The sequence below is a fragment of the Taeniopygia guttata genome, chromosome 14 (assembly GCF_048771995.1).
Source record: "Taeniopygia guttata chromosome 14, bTaeGut7.mat, whole genome shotgun sequence".
Taxonomy (NCBI): domain Eukaryota; kingdom Metazoa; phylum Chordata; class Aves; order Passeriformes; family Estrildidae; genus Taeniopygia; species Taeniopygia guttata.
The window spans coordinates 1,459,159-1,477,481 of NC_133039.1; the positions used below are offsets into that span (position 1 = coordinate 1,459,159).

Consider the following 18,323-nt stretch of genomic DNA (forward strand, 5'->3'; position numbering starts at 1 on the left):
CTTTCTGGAGATGAGTAGAGTTTGTTTCTGGAATCTTCTGCTAAATCTACCCTTTTTTGGTCCTATTTACAGTGGTCCTAGAATATGAACAATCTAATTTTAATTTGTTTTAAGGACACATTTGAAATAAAAGTTAGAACTTTTTAATGAAAATACTCAAAATATTAAAGCATATGAAGAAAGTGAAAAAATAAGGCCATTATTTAAAACATTTGTAAGTACCAAACCTTAAACAAGAAATTGGCATTCAATTTTCTGCTATGCAGTGACCAGTGAATGACTTTCCTCCATAGCATTATTCTCTGCTACTTGGGGAAAAAAGGATTTTTTAAAAAATTCTAATTATTTCCATAGGCATCACAGGAAAACATATTAAGGAAACGACTGTCACTGTCTGGAAGTTGATCTAATGTATGTTCAGCATTTTAATTGTTTTTTTTTCTTAATTTTGATCAATAATTTAGGAAGATTATATTGAGACAGATGAGAAGAAACTTGTTCCTCTACGATGGACTGCACCTGAATTAGTAACAAGTTTTCAAGACAGACTGTTATCAGCAGAGCAAAATAAATACAGTAACATATGGTATGTAGAAGGCTTTAAGAAATTTCAATGAGAGATCTGTGAACATATTTTCAAATGTTACATGAAGGAGTAAATAATATTTAAATTAGCCTGATGCATCAGATATACAGTGGGTTAATCACTGTAAACCTGAAACTATATCCTGCTTTGGAAAGATGCTTAGAAATCTGTTGAGAGAAAGTTGGAGCAAGCAAAAATGTTTAGCAGAATAATAGGTGTTTATATTAATAAAAATACCTTCAGATGTTTATAAAGGAAAGAAATGGTAAATTATTTTTCCAAGAATAAGTATCTCTGAGTGACATAAAAAGATGATCCCACTAGAGCCTGATGAAGTTAAATTGGTAGAACAGTGGCATTTTAATTAAAATGCTGTGTTCTTGTTGCAGCATTTGAGAGCAGCAATTAACTGATGGTTTTTGCTGCCAAAGAGCTGATAGACAATGACTGGTGAACTCTTGAGGATGAATATTTTTGAAATAGCCAAGTTCCACTTCAGTTCTCAGGTCCCAAGAAACTTGGATAATAGAAACTGTGGATTAGGCTAACATTTCTGAAAACATTGTAGTTAATTCCTGCTTTATATTTGAAGGATATTAAAAAATAAACTAGGGTTTGTTTGGTGTTTTAAAAGTAGGGTTGCAGAAAGCAAGTGGGGTGTATAGAAATTATGTATAAACTAGTTTGCTTCCATCCTCCGAGGAGGCTTCCTCAGCTTATACTGTTCATCTGGACTGCAAGCAGCCATGGTCTTAAGGTTTCCAACTTGTATTTTAGAGCCTCTTAGGCAGAGCTGCTTTGAACTAGATGATTGCAGACATTCCTTCCAATCTAAATTATTCGACATGCAGAGTCAGTTACTTTGCACTTTGAGCGCAGAAAGGTTCCCTGAAGATTACCACTGACTGTAATCAGTGAAAATGTGATTAGTGTTGGATACAGTAGAGATGCATCACTGAGCAGAGGCAGCTTTTGACCACTGCAGCTTAACAATAAAGAATTCTGTGAACTCTGGAAGAGAGATGAGTTTTCTAGCAGTTTGACCTATAACTGCAGTTTCTCATGAAAGTTTTTTCTCTTCTATTGGACTAACTGTAAGGTGTTTTAATCTCATTTCTATACACCATAGTGAAAAATAACAATATTTTTTATTTTTAAATTGTTGAAAAGATATTTTATTATATGTGGGGGTTTTCCATGATCAAATAAATTGAGACCTTCTATATTTGTTGTCTTCATTGTTGTTGCCTTCAAGCAACTTTATTCTTCAGGCTTTTATCATTCTGTCAAAATGAATTAAATTTCTGAAGTTATTCTAGAGACAATGGGGACTAGTATTTATTTCTTCTTGCCTGTTATGCTTTGCATATCCTTTCTTAGCAAAGCCACTCTAGAATAGTTCTGAGTGCCCAGTCACGTGCTGCTGTTTTGCAGGTCCCTGGGGGTGACACTGTGGGAGCTATTTGAGAATGGTGCTCGGCCTTACTCAGACTTCTCTGACAGGGAAGTCCTAACCCATGTCATCAAGGAGAAGCAGGTTAAACCCTTCAAACCACGTCTGGAGCAGCCATACTCTGATAGATGGTAAACTTTTACGTGTTTCTATTTATTCTTAAAGCTGCTGAAGAAGTTTCTGAAATTACTCAGTTCTCTTAAACACGTTGAAATTGCTACGTGGAAACTCAGCAAACAAACCCTAGATAAAGGGAGTAAAAGGACTTGCTGGAGATGGAAGTTCCTGCCAGTGATACTGGTACTCTGAGGCATGTTAGGTATCTGAATTCTATAAATTCCTTTTCAGTTTGAAACCTATTGAAAATGTTTTTATTTGTACAGGTATGAAGTTCTGCAGTTCTGTTGGCTGCCTCCAGAAAAGAGACCGACGGCAGAAGAAGTGCACAGACTTTTAACTTACCTCCGCATGCAAAGCCAAAGGGACTCTGAGATCGATTTTGAACAGCAGTGGAATGCACTCAAACCAAACACCTCAAATAGAGAAGCAAGTAATTCTGCATTCCCAATCCTGGATCACTTCACAGGAGATAGGCTCGGCCATGAGCTGGAGGAGGTTCTGACTGTAACTGAAACAAGCCATGGTCTGAGCTTTGAATACATCTGGGAGGCAGCTAAACATGATCACTTTGATGAATGTGGTCATGTGAATCCTGATGAAGCCATGAACTACACAAGTATTTTCTATCCAGTGGAGGTTTTTGAGAGGTCACTTTCAGAGCAAGGACCAGGAGCACAGGATGGAAGTGGTCAAGAGGCATCACTTGCTGTCCCTGGGGTGTTACCTGTGTTTGATGCACACAAACTTTCTGTTGGAAATGACTACTATATCCAGTTAGAGGAAAAAGGAAGTGGCTGCAGCATGAATTTTGATAACCAATCAGTTGTATTAACAACAGAAGTTGATCATCAAGAAGCTGTACAAGAAAAAAGTTCTCATTTCACGGTTCTCAGGGATCTTAATGCTGAAGAATCTAGTACTGATGGGGACTTCTTCCACTACAATACGGATCCTAAAGAGGAATTTTTGACTGCTACCAATAGTCCAGAAAGTCCTTTCCAGAGTATATTTAATGATATTGATAGATCAGAAGAATTGACAAATAGAAAAATACTTGGGCCTGCTGAAACAAGTGATTCTCCTAAAGACATTAAACCAGCTGTTTTGAACTCAAACACAGATGCTAGAAAGGCAGTAGGTTGTTCTGAGAAGGAGCATTCTAATCATGCTTCTGAAAATGAAACTGTTTCCTTATGTGAAAATATCTCTAATCAGTCAGAGCTGGTAACTTTAGAAGAACTTTCTGATAACTTCTTATTTCTTCAAGAGAAAAACTTATTAACAGGGTTATTGCCTAAAAAACCCAGCAGTGATTTTGGGCAGAATTCAGATGATGTTCTAAAAAGTATATTAGAAACCTCAAAAAGAAACTCTGTAGAGCCTGAGCCTGTGCTGGCTGAAAATGCACAGGTCTTTTCTTTAATACACGAAAGTCTTAGAACAGTGAAGGATGAAAATTTTAACCCAGTGACAATGAATAAAGATCCCAGTTCCCAGTCTCAGACTCCTCTAGAAATGCAGGCATCTTCTAGTCCACCCACAGCACATAATTCATCTGATAACTCTGCAAATCTTCCTATTTTGAAGGATGAGGGGAAATTTCTAAATGTAGAAGTGAATGAAGTCATGTCCTGTAACACCGATGTTCTCTGTCAGGAAGAGCTGTCTTATAATGCCAAAAATAACAATGTTGGAAACAGTCCATATCACAGTGTTGCTATTGAAACAGATGAGTGTGATGCACAGATGAAACAGGGAACGCTTTTCAAGTCTGATGAAACAACTTTTAAGAAAGAAAAATGTAGTGGTCAGGAAGATAGGAAAAGAAACTTGCAAGTTAGTTCTCCCATATTAAAAAAGAATGAATGCTTATTGGAGGAAATACAAGAAACATCAAATTTTGAGAACTGTAAGGATGTTCCAGAAGAGGTGACCTCAGTTTCTGTTGCTGCTTCAGATTGTACCAGTCAGGATAGTCTTTTGGAAGACAGCCCATCTCCTATACAAACTGTAGAACAAGCATTAGAGACACCTGATTCTTTGGATTCTTTAGATGTAAGTGAGGTTTTAGAATCTTTACAGGCTCAAAGTCCTCAGAAACTTTTGCCACCAGATAAACCTGCTGACAGTGGCTATGAAACAGAAAACCTGGAATCTCCAGAATGGACTTCCCATGTCCCTGTTGAGGACACTTCCAATGTGGATACTGCTCTGTGTGGTAGCGAGAACAGTGTCAGTGCTTTGCCTTCTAATCCAGTCATCATTGTGTCAGAAGCAGCAGCTTGTTTGGATGCAGTGAACAGCAATTTTGAAATAACCCCGGTGGTTTTCCTGAGTGGAAGTCAAAACTCTTATAGAGACTCAGCCTATTTCTCTGATAATGATTCTGAGCCAGATAAAAAGCCAGAAGAGTCTGTAAATCTGTCCAGAGAGACTGGGTGTGTTGTTTCCTCCAACAGTGGAGAGAATCACACTGAAGAGGTTTGTGGTTTTGAAGAGAGACAGCAAACATGTGATGTGAGAAATTACCAGGATGATAATAATCAAAACTCAAAACTGGAACTAAACCACAATTTAGAGATCCAAGAGATGGATGAAAGGATGCAGGGGTGTCCTGATGAGTGGGCTGAGGCAGCTGTGACTTCCCTGGAAATAGTGATGGAAGGTAACCTGAGGGATGAAATAAAACTATCTGAGACTTCCCATAAAAGTGTCTCTTGTGTTGGCACTAACACTTCAGAACTCCTTTCACACAGAGACTTAAAGCCTGTGCACAACTTGGCTTTAGATCTGACTAACAGTGAGAAGTCCTTCTATCAGATGGAAGGACAAAAGCTGAAAGAACCAGATATTGAAGGAAAATACCTCGGCAAACTCAGCGTGTCTGGAATGCTTGATTTAGAAGACGGCGATGATGCAGATGAGGAAGATGAAAACAGTGATTCTGAGGATGACATGAGGACTTTTCATATGCATAGTCTGAGTTCTGACAGTGAAGATGAAACTGTTCATCAAGTACCTGAGATAGTTACTGAAAAAGATGATGGAAAACATTTGAGAAGCTTGTTGAAACTTCCAAAACCCCTTAATGAAAGGCAGCCTGAACTTTGGAAAGATGAGAAAAAGGCTGTAACGTTCTTTGATGATGTGACAGTCTTTTTGTTTGATCAGGTACCCTTCTTTTTAATTACTAAGTAAAATATTTGTTGGCTTGCCTTTTTTATTTTGTTTTTCTTTAAACAAGGAGCACATGAATAAATTGCTTATTATTTGGGAAAACCTTGTTACAAAAGTACCTTTCTTGTTTTGGCAAGGTTACAGCTTGTTCATGATGTGGGTTATTTTTTCTTTATATATTAAGGCTACAGAAGAATTTATGTATGTAAAAGAATAATATTCATATATAAAGAAAAAAAATTTGACTTGAGTAAGGTAGTTTTGTGCTGCTGGTAGAATAGCTGCAGTAACCTGAAGTGAAGGAGGATTTTGCTTTGGTTTCCACCTTTGCTGTTGGACCCTTGACTACGTGTGCTGAATGAAACATGGTTTTAGTGATATTTTTCTGTTTATAAGATGTATTTAATTTGAATATGTGAGACAGCATCGCTGTGGACAAGATTTAATTATTTTATTTTGACAGAATATTGTTGTAACTTTATAGAAGCAGCTTATCAGTTTAATGAGTTTGAAGTCTTTAAGATGCTTTATAAAAGAAAGGAAGAAAGCAAAAAAGCTAATAATTAAACAACAACAAAAAAAATCCCAAAACTCCAACTGAAGGCTTACTCTGAATCTTATGTTAGTTAGCACTAAGATAAATTTATCTAAGAGCATAATCAAAGATGAGAACAGTATTAGATGATAATGGTAATTTTTATTAATCCTGTGGGATTCATGTTCAGTGACACAGTGATCTGCTTATAAAATTCAAGGCTACTTTTGTTTCCCTATCAGCTTTATCAATTTTTAACTTCTGTAACTGGATACAGAGGGGATTGTATTTTAGCATTATGGCAACTAAACTAGTCCAGTGAGTTTAAAAGAACAGTCACATTGTCAAGCTTTGGAAATGTTGCTTATGATGGTGATTTATTTGTGTTTAGGCAGCCTGTAGAATAGTAATCCTTTTGTCAGAGGGGAAGGAAAAAATCAGCTGTGTTTAAACTGCTCTTAGTTGTTGAACTCTTTACTTTTTCAATACATGATAAAATGTTGGCTACTTCCAATACCGGCTGTACAAAGTCTGGCTCTTTATCCTGAACATGATTAGGGGATAAAAAAATAATGAAATAATGTTGGGATAAGGCTTTATTAAAGAGGAGAAAAAAACCTCTTCCCATGTGAAGCTGATATGGGAACTGCTTTCAGTTGGAAGGCATTTGTTCCTACAAATATGAATTTTTGTATAGTAAATAATATTTAAATAATTGCTTCCTGTGTGCATTTTAGCATAGATTTGATGCAGCTTTCTTTAGAAGTACTTGCATGTGCTAATCTGTAACTCAAAGTCTTGTTGTGTTGTTGTAACAGTTTACAGACCTTTTAATTCCACATTTGACTTGGTGGCAGGATGGGGGAGTGTATTTGTGGGTGCTGGCATCTGAAGGCACAGAGACGTGGTGTGTAAAAAGAGTTAAACAAGTGACTTTGTTTGCCTTAGGAAACACCAACGAAGGAGCTGGGAAGCCGTGGGATAGACGTGAACGGGGAAGGTGCTGGCAGCTCTCCTGTTCCATCTTCCAGTCCTGGTTACTTAAACAGATTTGCAAATTCAGAAAGCTCAACAGATGAAGAAGGTACATGAATATATTTATACACAGCAGGGGCCGAGGCTGTTTTATGCAGAGCCTTTTATGAGAAGTCATTAAACTGTATGTGATCTGTAAATTCACTGGACCATGTTGGCTTCAATTTTGCATCCTAAGTACACACTGCAGCTGGGCTCTCTTGTTTCTGAGGAGCAAAGCTGGGATGTGATACTGGCTGTTTATATATTGATGTGTCCAGGGTTGCCTGAGAGGCAGCCAAACTGGCTGACAGATCTTTGTGACTCCCTGGGCTAGAATCTTGCCCAGGGATACAGGTTTTGTTTGGGGTTAATGTAATCTTCCAGTCTTCTTGTACAACTCTGGGTGACTTTACATGACATTACTGTAATGCAGCTTTTTTCTTCTTTCTTCCTTTTTGTTGTTTTTTTTTTTCCTTTCCCTCCCCAAGGTGGGGGTTTTGAGTGGGATGATGACTTCTCTTCTCCAGAGCCAACCTTTATATCCAAGGCAGCTAATAGTCTCATTGGTTCTAAACTACCCCTTCAGCCATCAAAGTACTTCTCTCCACCTCCGCCTTCCCGGACTCTTGATCAGAACTGGTCACATCCATCCCCTTATTCCAGATTCTCCATCTCTCCTGCAAACATAGCAAGCTTTTCTCTTACACATCTTACAGATTCAGATATAGAGCAAGGAGGTAAGTGATTTAGTTATAATAATTACTTTAAAGATATAAATTAAAAACATTATGTAAAGATAAAAGAACATATATAAGTCTTGTTCTATTTAAATACCAAATGTAGAAGTACGTTTTTAACACTGTGAAAGTTTGTCTGGTCTTGTGTTTCAGTTAAGACATAGTTTTCCATGGAGATTGAGATTATTGCATCCTAGTTGGTACAAAACTGTGGTTGAACAGCCTGTGGAACATTTACAGATAAGCTCTCAGTTTTTGTGTTAAAAACCCAAGTGCTGTATTTGTATAAATGAACACCCTGCAATCCTGCAGCACTGCTGTTGCACCTGCCACGCTGCGGCAGTTATTAATTTTGATTATTGCACTGTCTTAAGTCACAATTGTGTTTTCATTGCACAGGATGAGGATGCCAGGAACATTATTGTGTAAGCTTATTTTACAGTTTAGTATTCTTTTCATATTGCTTTTTAGAAATTACATTATTGATATTCTCTTGAGAATTGCAGCATGTTTTCTAGAGCTGTGAATAGAGTAGCTTGTGTTAGGAGAGCCAAACAATCCATTCAGAGCAATATTGAGTACTAGCAGTGTTTATTAACAAGCCTTCTTGTCAGTAACTAAAAGCCTTTTTAACCTTTGGTACATTTTTGAGGGTTAAGAGAAGCAAAAATAAGCACTTGAATCAGTTTGGCATATTAATCTAGATAACACATTGCATTATTAAAAACAAATATTACTGATTGCAGAGCCTTGCTTATGGTCAATGTCTATAAATATGTAATCGGTGTTATATAGAGTTGTATTGTTCTTGTATTGTGCTTATTGATTAGATAATATTTGCTGCTTAGTAACTTACAGATAAGAGAGTAGTTTGGAGATCCTGTGTTGCCTTATGTGTCCTAAGAAGTGACATTGAACTGTGTGATTGGAGCAGATGTCTATGAATAAATGAACCAAATGTTTACAGTAGTTGAAAGTGTAGGGAAAAATTAACCAAAACTTGGAAGGGCAAAAGAGCAGAATGCCAAGTTCTAGCAAGAGTCTTACAAAGACGTGAGCGTTGTGCAGAAGAATCTCACTGTATCTTATGACTTTTCCTCTACTAATAGGAAGCAGTGAAGATGGAGAGAAAGATTAAATCAATTTAAACGTGCTTGGACTCCATACATAAAACACATAGACTTTGTGTTTGAAACTTCTTTATCTAAACTCTGGATCCTCCTGGAGTAACACAGGTAATCAAGAAGTACTGAGAAATGGAAGTAAACACTGAAAGCAATGTTAAATCAGGACATTAATTTGAATGTGTATTTAACTTTGTAATGTATTTTTAAATCAGTGCAATTTTGCTTTTCATTGAAAGACAATTCTGCCGCTGTTTTCAAGTACTTGAAGTATTTTTCAGATAACTTAAACAAGTAAAGCAATTACACTACAATCTGGTTTATGTATGAGATTGTATAATATTCTTTTTATATTTTTCCATGTAGTTCATTATCTATTTGAACATACACCTGTTGTAGAATTGTGTATACCTGTCCTGTGCAACAGGTGGCTGTGTTGATGGAACTGTTTGAATGATAGTTGATCAGTAGTGAGCCATATTTATTCAAAAAGATATCACTACATATTACTTTGCTTATTACAATTGCACTATGGATTATTTGTCCTTTATTTCCTGATGATGTACAGAATCAAAATCTTAAATCTTTCAAGGAAAATAAGACAAGTTGAATTGGCCCAGTTATCCAGTTTAATTTGTCCTTTTTGTAGCCTTTTGCTATGCACGGTACTCGTAAAACGTACATAACTTCTGAGTATTATGTTAGACTCGCTGAAATCTTATATTCAGTACCATTTCTAAATTGATAATGGTTATAGAATGGTTGTTAGTGTTCATGTTTTATAGGAAACTGGAAAAGAATATATGATATACTCTGGAATTTTTAGATTAAAGAGATAATGTCTCTTAATTCCTACATATGATCCTACTGACTGCTTAAACTGTAATAGCATCTGACTATATCAAAGTTAAGGGCCTTCCAGTTTTTACTACAATTTCTGCCTTGGAGAAAGAGGAGGAAAAATTGGTTGTACAAAACTCTGGAATTTATGAATCTTACAAACAGACTAATTTCAATAGACTGGATTTGGGTACACTTGGCCCTTCAGTTGTACATTCTGTGAATTTTGAAGCTCACTCTTCTTCTGACTGCAGATCTGGGCTCCATTCAGAGGCCTGTGGTAAATCTACCTCTCAGTGATGTTATGGCAATTAAGATTTTGATGAATGGTTAATGCCCAGTTTTGCACGCGTTATAGGGCCAGATCCATTTTAAGATGTCTGCAGAGCTCCATGGTGCATCTTGAAATGCATTCTGAACAAAGGCTGCAGTACAATAGGTTTGCTCTGAAGCCTGTAGGGAAGGGAAGACAGTGGGAGGCTTAACTAACCTTCTTGCTCTACCATGCATTTAGCTGATTTAATCCTCTAAACTGCTTGGAAAAAGATATTCTTAATTATTACTCCAAAGTGAGTTCAGTTGAGAAACAAATCCCTGACTTCTTGGAATGCCTTATGCAGTTCAGATCTGTAGGAAACGCTGATAGGAACAGTTTACCTGGCTTTGTATTTGTTTACCTGTACTAAAATACAAATGCACTGAAATGTGAAGTACTTTGTATTTTAGCGGTTGTTTTGGCAGGGCTTGAGATAATGGTGGTCCAAGTGCTCTGTGTCCAGATCCAGTCACCAGAGAATTTTCATCATATGGAGATGGGAGGACTAGATATTTTCAGATGTGGTTTCTTTTTTTTGTATACCTCTGTGTTAATTTTGATTTTTAAGTATGTTTTAAAAATGACAGGAATGTGTTAACTGTTTTTTTTCCTACATTGTTTAGCCCTTAAAGCAGAACGGCTTCCATACTGATTAAAAGGGAATAATTTCGTTATCATGTTGTTTGAAGTTGCCAATGAATTGAGATACTTTTTTCTGATGAGGCACTCAGGTTCAGAGTTAGTCAGAACTGTTCTTCAGTATGAAGTGAGGAACTGAATTTTCCTACAGACCTTTCCCAAAACATTATTTAGAAGGCTAAGTCAAGTAGTTCTTAATACAGGCTTACAGTATATACTGTAGAGGGCTTAAGGAAGCTGTGCACTACTGAAAATATTTTTAAATGTTGGTGATAGACCTTGTGCACAAACTATTGCTTAGAAACTTCATAATTCCAACATTAAACTCCTTGATACAGCTAGATTTAGGGTACCTCATCTGTCTTTAAATTTTCACCATTGTAAGAATGAAACTCCATAATGGTCTGCAGGGAACATGTGGGCTTGTCTGCCTTATGTGGGGAAAAACTTGTCAGACCTGGAGTTCAGCCTTAATTTTGAACAATTTTATTTAAAAAAATAGTTCTGGGTTAAATAAAAGCTTATGCTCTGGAATGTTGTAATTTGGTTGTGCATTTTGTTCCTTGTAATTCTGGAAAATTAGATGTTTATCTTGCACATCAGGAATTTCCTTTGCTTGATGGAAATCTAAGATTTTTATTCTTTACCGGGGTTTAAAGAAAAGCTTACACAGGAAGTGAAAGTTTACTCCTTTGTCCAAATGGACTCATTGCTAATGAATTGCCAAAGGAGCATTTTTTCCAAAATGAGATGTGTATGATATTAAGCAAGGTAATGTCCTTTTTAGCTGTACAATGAAGAGAAATAAATAAAGTTAACTCAGATCACTTAAACATATATGTTAATTTCAGTAATCCAGTAGGCTGGATTGCAATAATATAAACCATCTTTTGGGGTAAAAAAATGATACTTAAAGATCTGATCAACTACTAGCAATACTAAAATATCTGCCTGGCAGTTAAGTGGCACAATGAAGATGAATCAGTAATTCCAACATGTCACATTCTAATGAGGGGATTTGTTCCAAATCATTCATTACACTCTATGTAATTTCTTGCACTAGCTACTTAAGCCTGATCTCCATTTTAGAAGTACATGTATCTATTTTCAATGGTTTATTATGAGGACTGGTTACAGCTTAATTCCTTCTCTAGTAGAGTACCTGGATTGTTTGAATAATGAAGGCATTGTCTCAATTTGGCTACTAAAGGTATTTAAAAGATATGATTTTTCCCACCTGAAGAAGTTTGTTTGAACATTAGGATCTGTAGTGAGAAGCCAAGAGAGCAACAAGTGTGTCCAGTTTCAGTGGGAACACCTGTACTCTCCCAAATGCCCCAGCTGCAGATACACTGTGTATAACTGCATTTATGGAAATTGCCATTTTCATGAAAATGAGCAGATTTAACTGTTTTTTCATATCCTTGTTGATGCACTAATTAAAGCCATTTAAGCCTCATTCTTTTTATCAGTATTTTTAGCAGATTTTTATGTAATACTCAATCTTTCATGAGGAGGCTGGTTGGTAGAAAGATTATTTTTTTTTTTATGATTAAGCACTATCCTAAAATGTCAGCATTGTGAGGTGTCAGTGACTTGGCTATTTGTGTGGGAGTTGGTGAAAGGTGGAATTCAAGTACATTAGCCTTATAAGAAATAGCCTTAAATAAGAATGGTGTTACTTCAAAAAATTACTTCAGCTTTAAGTCTTACATGTTAATGGTTTTGGTACAAAATGGGAAGAAATCTAGAGGAGAGTCAAACATCATATAAACTTATTGAAAATAAGTATTTGTAATACCAGCAGCCTGTTTTTCAGAAACTTGAATATGACTTACAGTTAGTTTTGTTTATGAAATTGTTTGAACTTGCACAGATGTAGGTGTAACTTAAATGATAAATGGTACTGATGTGTGTGTATATATTATGTTCAATTCTATTTGTAAATGAGAAACTATGTAACAAAATCATAGGTATGAGGTTTTCCTATTGTAATTTAATACAGGTATGAGGTTTATGGCAATATATCATAGTTAATGAAATTTCAGGTCAAAATGTCTTTAAATTGTGTACATTTTTAAATTGTAATTTCTACTGTATATTGATTATCATTATAGTGTGATTCAAGAAACTGCTTGTAATTTAAAAATATTTAATATTAAAAATAAAATACAGTTATATATTTATAATCTCTTTGTCTGTTTGTTCATTTTTAAACAGATGCCAGCAGTGTAGTTCTACTGTAAGATATATTTATTAGTCTCCTGAGGTTGAGAAAGTTCCAAAAGTTCAAAGCCACAGTCCCAGCAGATGAGTCCACGCTAAATAGTGTACTCACCTTTAAATTCTTCCAGTATCATCATCCCTGTGAAAATTTCAGGTAAAGTGTGTACACAGTCAGTAGAGAAGCAATAATTAAAACAGAAACAGTGTAATTCTGAATACTGACTTTTGTTTTCAATCACAGAATTAGAGATCTGTTGGAATAATGGGGATTTTGAAATTTATAGATTCAGAAAACAGATTAATGATGCTTTCTCAGTGTTCACTGAATTTCTTCCTAGGAGAGTTGCTTGGTTTTTCTATCTTAAATGCATGTGCTGAACGGACCAAAAATCAGCAGGGAAATAAATGCAGCACTGGTGTGTAGCGGGAGCTGCCGTGGTGAGATCTGCGGCTGCTGCCGGCCGGCACTCGGTGAGGCAGGAGGAGCGTGCGGTGGGGTGGGGTGGCCCAGGGCAGCCCTGCGGTGCTGGTGGAGGCTCCTGTGGAACCCCCACCTCGCAGGGCAGCTGTTGTGACCTGGGAATGAGAAACTGATAGCAAGATGACTTAACTTCATTAGGTAAAATATAACTACTGGGCTGAAATTTGACCAAGGCAGTGGTCATTAATGAGAACAGATGCAGAAGATCCCATGGCACTAAATTGGTCACCTTATATAGAACTTATTATCAAAGAATATGAGAGCTTGCAACCGGGGTGCCTGCCCTGGCCGGGGGTGCCTGTCCTGTCCTGCCCGGGGTGCCTGTCCTGCTCGGGGTGCCTGTCCTGCCCGGGGTGCCTGTCCCCAGTGCCTGTCCTGCCCGGGGTGCCTGTCCTGCCCGGGGGTGCCTGTCCTGCCCGGGGTGCCTGTCCTGCCCGGGGGTGCCTGTCCGGCCCGGGGGTGCCTGTCCGGCCCGGGGGTGCCTGTCCGGCCCGGGGTGCCTGTCCTGCCCGGGGTGCCTGTCCCCGGAGCCTGTCCTGCCCGGGGGTGCCTGTCCTGCCCGGGGTGCCTGTCCCCGGAGCCTGCCCTGCCCGGGGGTGCCTGTCCTGCCCGGGGTGCCTGTCCCCAGTGCCTGTCCCCGGAGCCTGCCCTGCCCGGGGTGCCTGTCCTGCCCGGGGTGCCTGTCCCCGGAGCCTGCCCTGCCCGGGGGTGCCTGTCCTGCCCGGGGGTGCCTGTCCTGCCCGGGGTGCCTGTCCCCGGAGCCTGTCCTGCCCGGGGGTGCCTGTCCTGCCCGGGGGTGCCTGTCCTGCTCGGGGTGCCTGTCCCCAGTGCCTGTCCTGCCCGGGGGTGCCTGTCCTGCCCGGGGTGCCTGTCCTGCCCCCGGGGGTGCCTGTCCTGCTCGGGGTGCCTGTCCTGCCCGGGGGTGCCTGTCCCCGGAGCCTGCCCTGCCCGGGGGTGCCTGTCCTGCCCGGGGGTGCCTGTCCTGCCCGGGGGTGCCTGTCCTGCTCGGGGTGCCTGTCCCCAGTGCCTGTCCTGCCCGGGGGTGCCTGTCCTGCCCGGGGGTGCCTGTCCTGCCCGGGGTGCCTGTCCTGCCCCGGGGGTGCCTGCCCTGCCCGGGGAGCCTGTCCCCGGAGCCTGCCCGCGGAGGGACCGGAGCTCCCGCCCGCCGGGCCCGCCCCCGCCGCTAAAGCGACGTGTCCGGGGCAGCGCCGGCCCTGCCCGCGGCTGCCTCCGCCTGCGGGGCTCGGGCAGCGCCTGCCCGCGGCTCCTCGGGCCAGGGCAGGGCCTGGGCCCCTCGCACGCTCCTGCTGACAGACCCTGCCTCGCTCAGAGGACACGCAGCGCTCCCTCCCTGTTGCCCCCACAGCCCTTGCTGCTGTTCCTGGCTTCCCTTGGGTCCCTGCCGCGTTGCCCATTGGGCCCCAGGCACCTTCTCAGCAGCGGGTGGAGTGGGTAAGTCACAGAAGAGGGATGCCGGGCTGCACAAGGTGTTAAATGTGCTGGTATTTGGCTGCTCTCGTTGGTTTCTCTTGACCGCTCCAGTCTGTTGCTCCTGATCCCTCCACAATCTGTTTGCTCCTTGCACACTCTGGTAACACCTTCCTGGGACTCCCAGCAGCTGAGCTGGGGCTCTCTAAGGTTACTTCTCTAGGTTACAGCAGTGGCAGTCTAAGAACAAGCCTGCCAGCGAGGCACCTTGTTATCCCATTATACCCCACTTGCTTTTGCCCAGCCTGCAGTTTTAAAGACCACTTTGCTCTCACAGTTTGCTGAAGCTTCCTTTCTCATGGATCTTCTTCCAGCTTTCTCTCCTGGCTGTGTCTATGAGGTCCCTCTTCACCAAATCCTGTGGGCTGTTTTCTTCCAAACAGCAGTGCTTCCCAGGAGTGCTGCTTGGGCAGAGAAGCTCCTACTCCTCTTGTGCTCTACTGTAACTGTGTCTTTTCTGCCAAGTGACTTACACAAAGGGTCCAGAAGAAACGTGGTTCTTGCCTTTGGACCTGTTTTCTCTCTGAAGATACCTGTGTGTCTCCAGCATTTTTTAGGCTCCCACAACACAAGCTGCTTGGTGCTTTCAGCTGTCATCACCTGGGTGCTACTTTAACCCAGCTGCTTTGTGAATTCCTGTCCTTTTTGGTAAAGTTGCCTCTTTGGTAATAAGGAACCTGGGGATGGCTAGGATGTTCTCACAGGCAGAGAACTGAGTCACTGTGCAAGCCCAGCAGCTGAAGATGGCTTTAATGAAATGAGAAACGAGACAGGAGGGGGTGTTTACCACAGCACAGCTGGGACCTGCCAGACACAGCCACCACCTGCTCCAGCTAAGGTTGAGGTTGTACTGGGACAGTCTCACATCTGGGGCTACGTTTTTTGTTCTTATTTTTCCTTCATTTTTTATTGGCTCACCAACTCTCAAACTGCTCCTACACAATAAATATTGGCATAAAAATGTATTTTCTTCACACCAGACCTTTTTCTGACTACATGAACTGGAAGACTTTGGAAAGAACGTATTTTGAGAATGTTTCTTAGTAACACTGATTGTTGGCGTTAGAGGCAGGGTTGCTGTGGTGCTGTTGTCTTCAGATGTAGTGTGGGCACAGAATATGGGCTGAGTGGGTTAGAATATCAATGATGTCACCTAATGCAGAGGAAGGAACATTGCTGTGTCTTTTTGGGTAACTTGGAATATGGCCTGCTCTGCTGCTGTTGATCTGGGGCAGTAACTGCAGTTCAGCCCTGCCATTATTAGATTGTTGTTGGAAGAGGGAAGGGCTTTTTTTGTGTGTGTGTATGGTAGGGACTAGCCCAGAACACAGAGATGCTGCAGCTGAAAACACGTGGCTGGGTCGGAGCTTCTCCCTGAGAATGTGCCATGTTTCCCTCTAGTGGACTCCTCTCACACAGTGGAAACCTGTGCCTACAAAAACCAGTTATCAGGAGTTCAAGGAGAAATTACTTTAAGAGCCTGAGGGTCCGTCTAATACCCCCCTAAGCCAGCACATGTACATGGAAGTGGTGCATGGCTTTATTATAATGTGGGGGAGTGAGGAGTTGGGAGACAACAGCAGCATGAGAGATGAAACAGAGGCAATGTGTTACCAGATCTCACTGACTGTTGTATTCTGCATATTTTTGAGTTGTGGTTCACTTTTCTACAGAAAGACTGAATAGAACTTGGAGACCAATTTCTCTTATGTACAATGATAAAGGAAAAACCTCTCTGCTTTGACGCCTGTTTCTACGAAAGTAGAGGCGTCTGTTTTTCACAGCAGGTGATTCACTACATCTTTGTTTCACTGGTTCCATTCACTTGTGCTCTATTCCCTCTGCAAGCTCTCCTCCCAGCTCAATATTGGTGTTATGTTTTTGCAGCACATTGATAATTAATACCAGTCCATCCAACAAAACATGAAGACTAAAACCAAAGGAAAGAAACAAAGGCAAACTGTTGACAAAGAAGCATTTTCTGAGGAGCCAGCAATGAGAAAAAAAGAACTGGTGAAATGTTTGCGACGCAAAGAAAGGAGGAGTGGGGGGAACAAGGAGAGCAGCAAGATCCCCACAGGCAGAGCCAAGCGTGCGTGGAGCAGTAAGGACAGGCTGCTGAGGAGGCTGGAGAGCAACGAGCGCGAGAGGCAGAGGATGCACAAGCTCAACAACGCCTTCCAGGCCTTGCGCGAGGTGATCCCGCACGTGAGAGCCGAGAACAAGCTGTCCAAAATAGAGACTCTCACACTGGCCAAAAACTACATTAAATCCTTGACCTCCATTATACTCAACATGTCAAATGGACACTTTCCAGCAGTAGAAGGGATGGGGGGAGCCTGGGGATCCAAACTGTACCAGCATTATCAACAGCAGCATGGGGAGGATGAGCATGAGGAAAATCTACAGAAATATTCCACATAGATTTATAACTTTAGCCAAAACACCAACTGCCAGCTACTACCGTCATTGTTTTTCCTTCTTACATCATAATTCATGCCATTACCTAAAGGTTTAAAGAGGTTATTTTTACGTCCAGTCTCTCAATTTTTTTTTTTCTTAAAAAGACAAACAGGTAACACTCCTGACTATAGTTACATGGCACATTAAATAATTACCTTAAACCTTCAGAATTTTTCAGAGCATAGTGAATGTGTTTATGCAGTGTGCTAGGGTCTGGATACCTATCCTGTAACACTGGAGTTGACTTGAAAATAGTGATTTAGTAACTTCAGAAAATTATCCTACCCGGAGTAGAGTGACTCGAGCCTTTAAGGTCTGTCACCTGAGTTCCTTGGAGTTTGTTGAGAATCTTGGCTGTAGCTCTGTTTACCACCCTTTCAATGACTCATCTGCTGTGCTAAAGAGAAGATTAAAATTGATGACAGCATTTGACTGACTTGGTGACTGAAGTGGCATATATGGGAAACTGGTCACCAAATCTTATTATTTATCTTGATATTTAACTTCTGTGGATCTGCCCTTGTAATCTTGAACATTGCAAGGCATAAAAGCATCTGTTGATGCAAACATCTGCAAAGCTTTCTTAGATTGTAAGCTCTCTAGAGTAAGGACAGTTCTGATCTGTGTTTCCAGAGCATCTTGCCTCACGGAGATTTTCTTTAGTGGATGTCTGGGTGCCATTGTAATACAAATAATAAATAAGGAACAAATTACTTACTTTTGCCAAGACAATGATAAAAATGCTTTAGTATAGTCTTAAGTTAGACTATGCTCTGGCCAGTTTAAATTACTTGTTAATGAAGCCTGTGATGTGATCAGGTTCTTTCTGGGTTAGTGTTAGATTCTGATACTGTAAACAATAAATGAAGCAGAAACTCTTGATAAAGGAAAATAGGCTCTTTTATTCCTCTCCTCCTATCCCCTTCTGTGGTTAGAAGTTTTATGTCACTGAGGAACTCTAATTTCCTCTTGTATTCTCATACCTGGGGGACCTGAAGCTGGAGTGGCCTCAGCTGGAAGTGCCCCTGGAGCCCGCGTGTCACAGCTCCCCTCCCCACATGCCCCATGGAACAGGAGGCTGCTGCTCGGTGCTCTGATGGCACTGCAAACATCTGGCACCT

At 40.7% G+C, this 18,323-nt stretch overlaps 2 protein-coding genes across 5 annotated transcripts in view; both read left to right on the forward strand.

Moving 5' to 3' along the window:
• The window catches only part of LMTK2 (lemur tyrosine kinase 2), a 41,315-nt gene extending 27,821 nt beyond the window's left edge, over positions 1 to 13,494 (forward strand). Inside the window, exons 9-16 of one of the 2 annotated variants that reach the window (XR_005981893.2) lie at positions 465 to 586; positions 2,021 to 2,170; positions 2,423 to 5,330; positions 6,820 to 6,955; positions 7,377 to 7,625; positions 8,735 to 8,860; positions 12,765 to 12,924; positions 13,109 to 13,494. Coding sequence is in view for 1 of the 2 variants with exons in the window: in XM_012577867.5 (XP_012433321.5) it covers positions 465 to 586; positions 2,021 to 2,170; positions 2,423 to 5,330; positions 6,820 to 6,955; positions 7,377 to 7,625; positions 8,735 to 8,763 (3,594 nt within the window). In the remaining variant the exon portion in view is untranslated. Of the gene's footprint in view, positions 1 to 464; positions 587 to 2,020; positions 2,171 to 2,422; positions 5,331 to 6,819; positions 6,956 to 7,376; positions 7,626 to 8,734; positions 12,734 to 12,764; positions 12,925 to 13,108 lie in introns of those variants that run through there. The other variant, XM_012577867.5, reaches the window with a different exon arrangement.
• Positions 13,495 to 14,431: 937 nt separating this feature from the next.
• On the forward strand, positions 14,432 to 18,094 carry BHLHA15 (basic helix-loop-helix family member a15). 3 transcript variants are annotated; one of them, XM_072935681.1, is made up of 3 exons: positions 14,432 to 14,703; positions 16,413 to 16,526; positions 16,627 to 18,094. In XM_072935681.1, exon 3 carries the CDS (start codon positions 16,663 to 16,665, stop codon positions 17,161 to 17,163), a length of 501 nt encoding a protein of 166 aa, XP_072791782.1. In that variant the 5' UTR covers positions 14,432 to 14,703; positions 16,413 to 16,526; positions 16,627 to 16,662; the 3' UTR covers positions 17,164 to 18,094. The 3 variants fall into 3 exon arrangements, with proteins under 3 accessions (XP_072791782.1, XP_030140562.4, XP_072791781.1); XM_030284702.4 differs by lacking the exon at positions 16,413 to 16,526 and having other exon boundaries at positions 14,435 to 14,703; XM_072935680.1 differs by lacking the exon at positions 14,432 to 14,703 and having other exon boundaries at positions 14,725 to 16,526; positions 16,600 to 18,094.
• Positions 18,095 to 18,323: the final 229 nt, after the last annotated feature.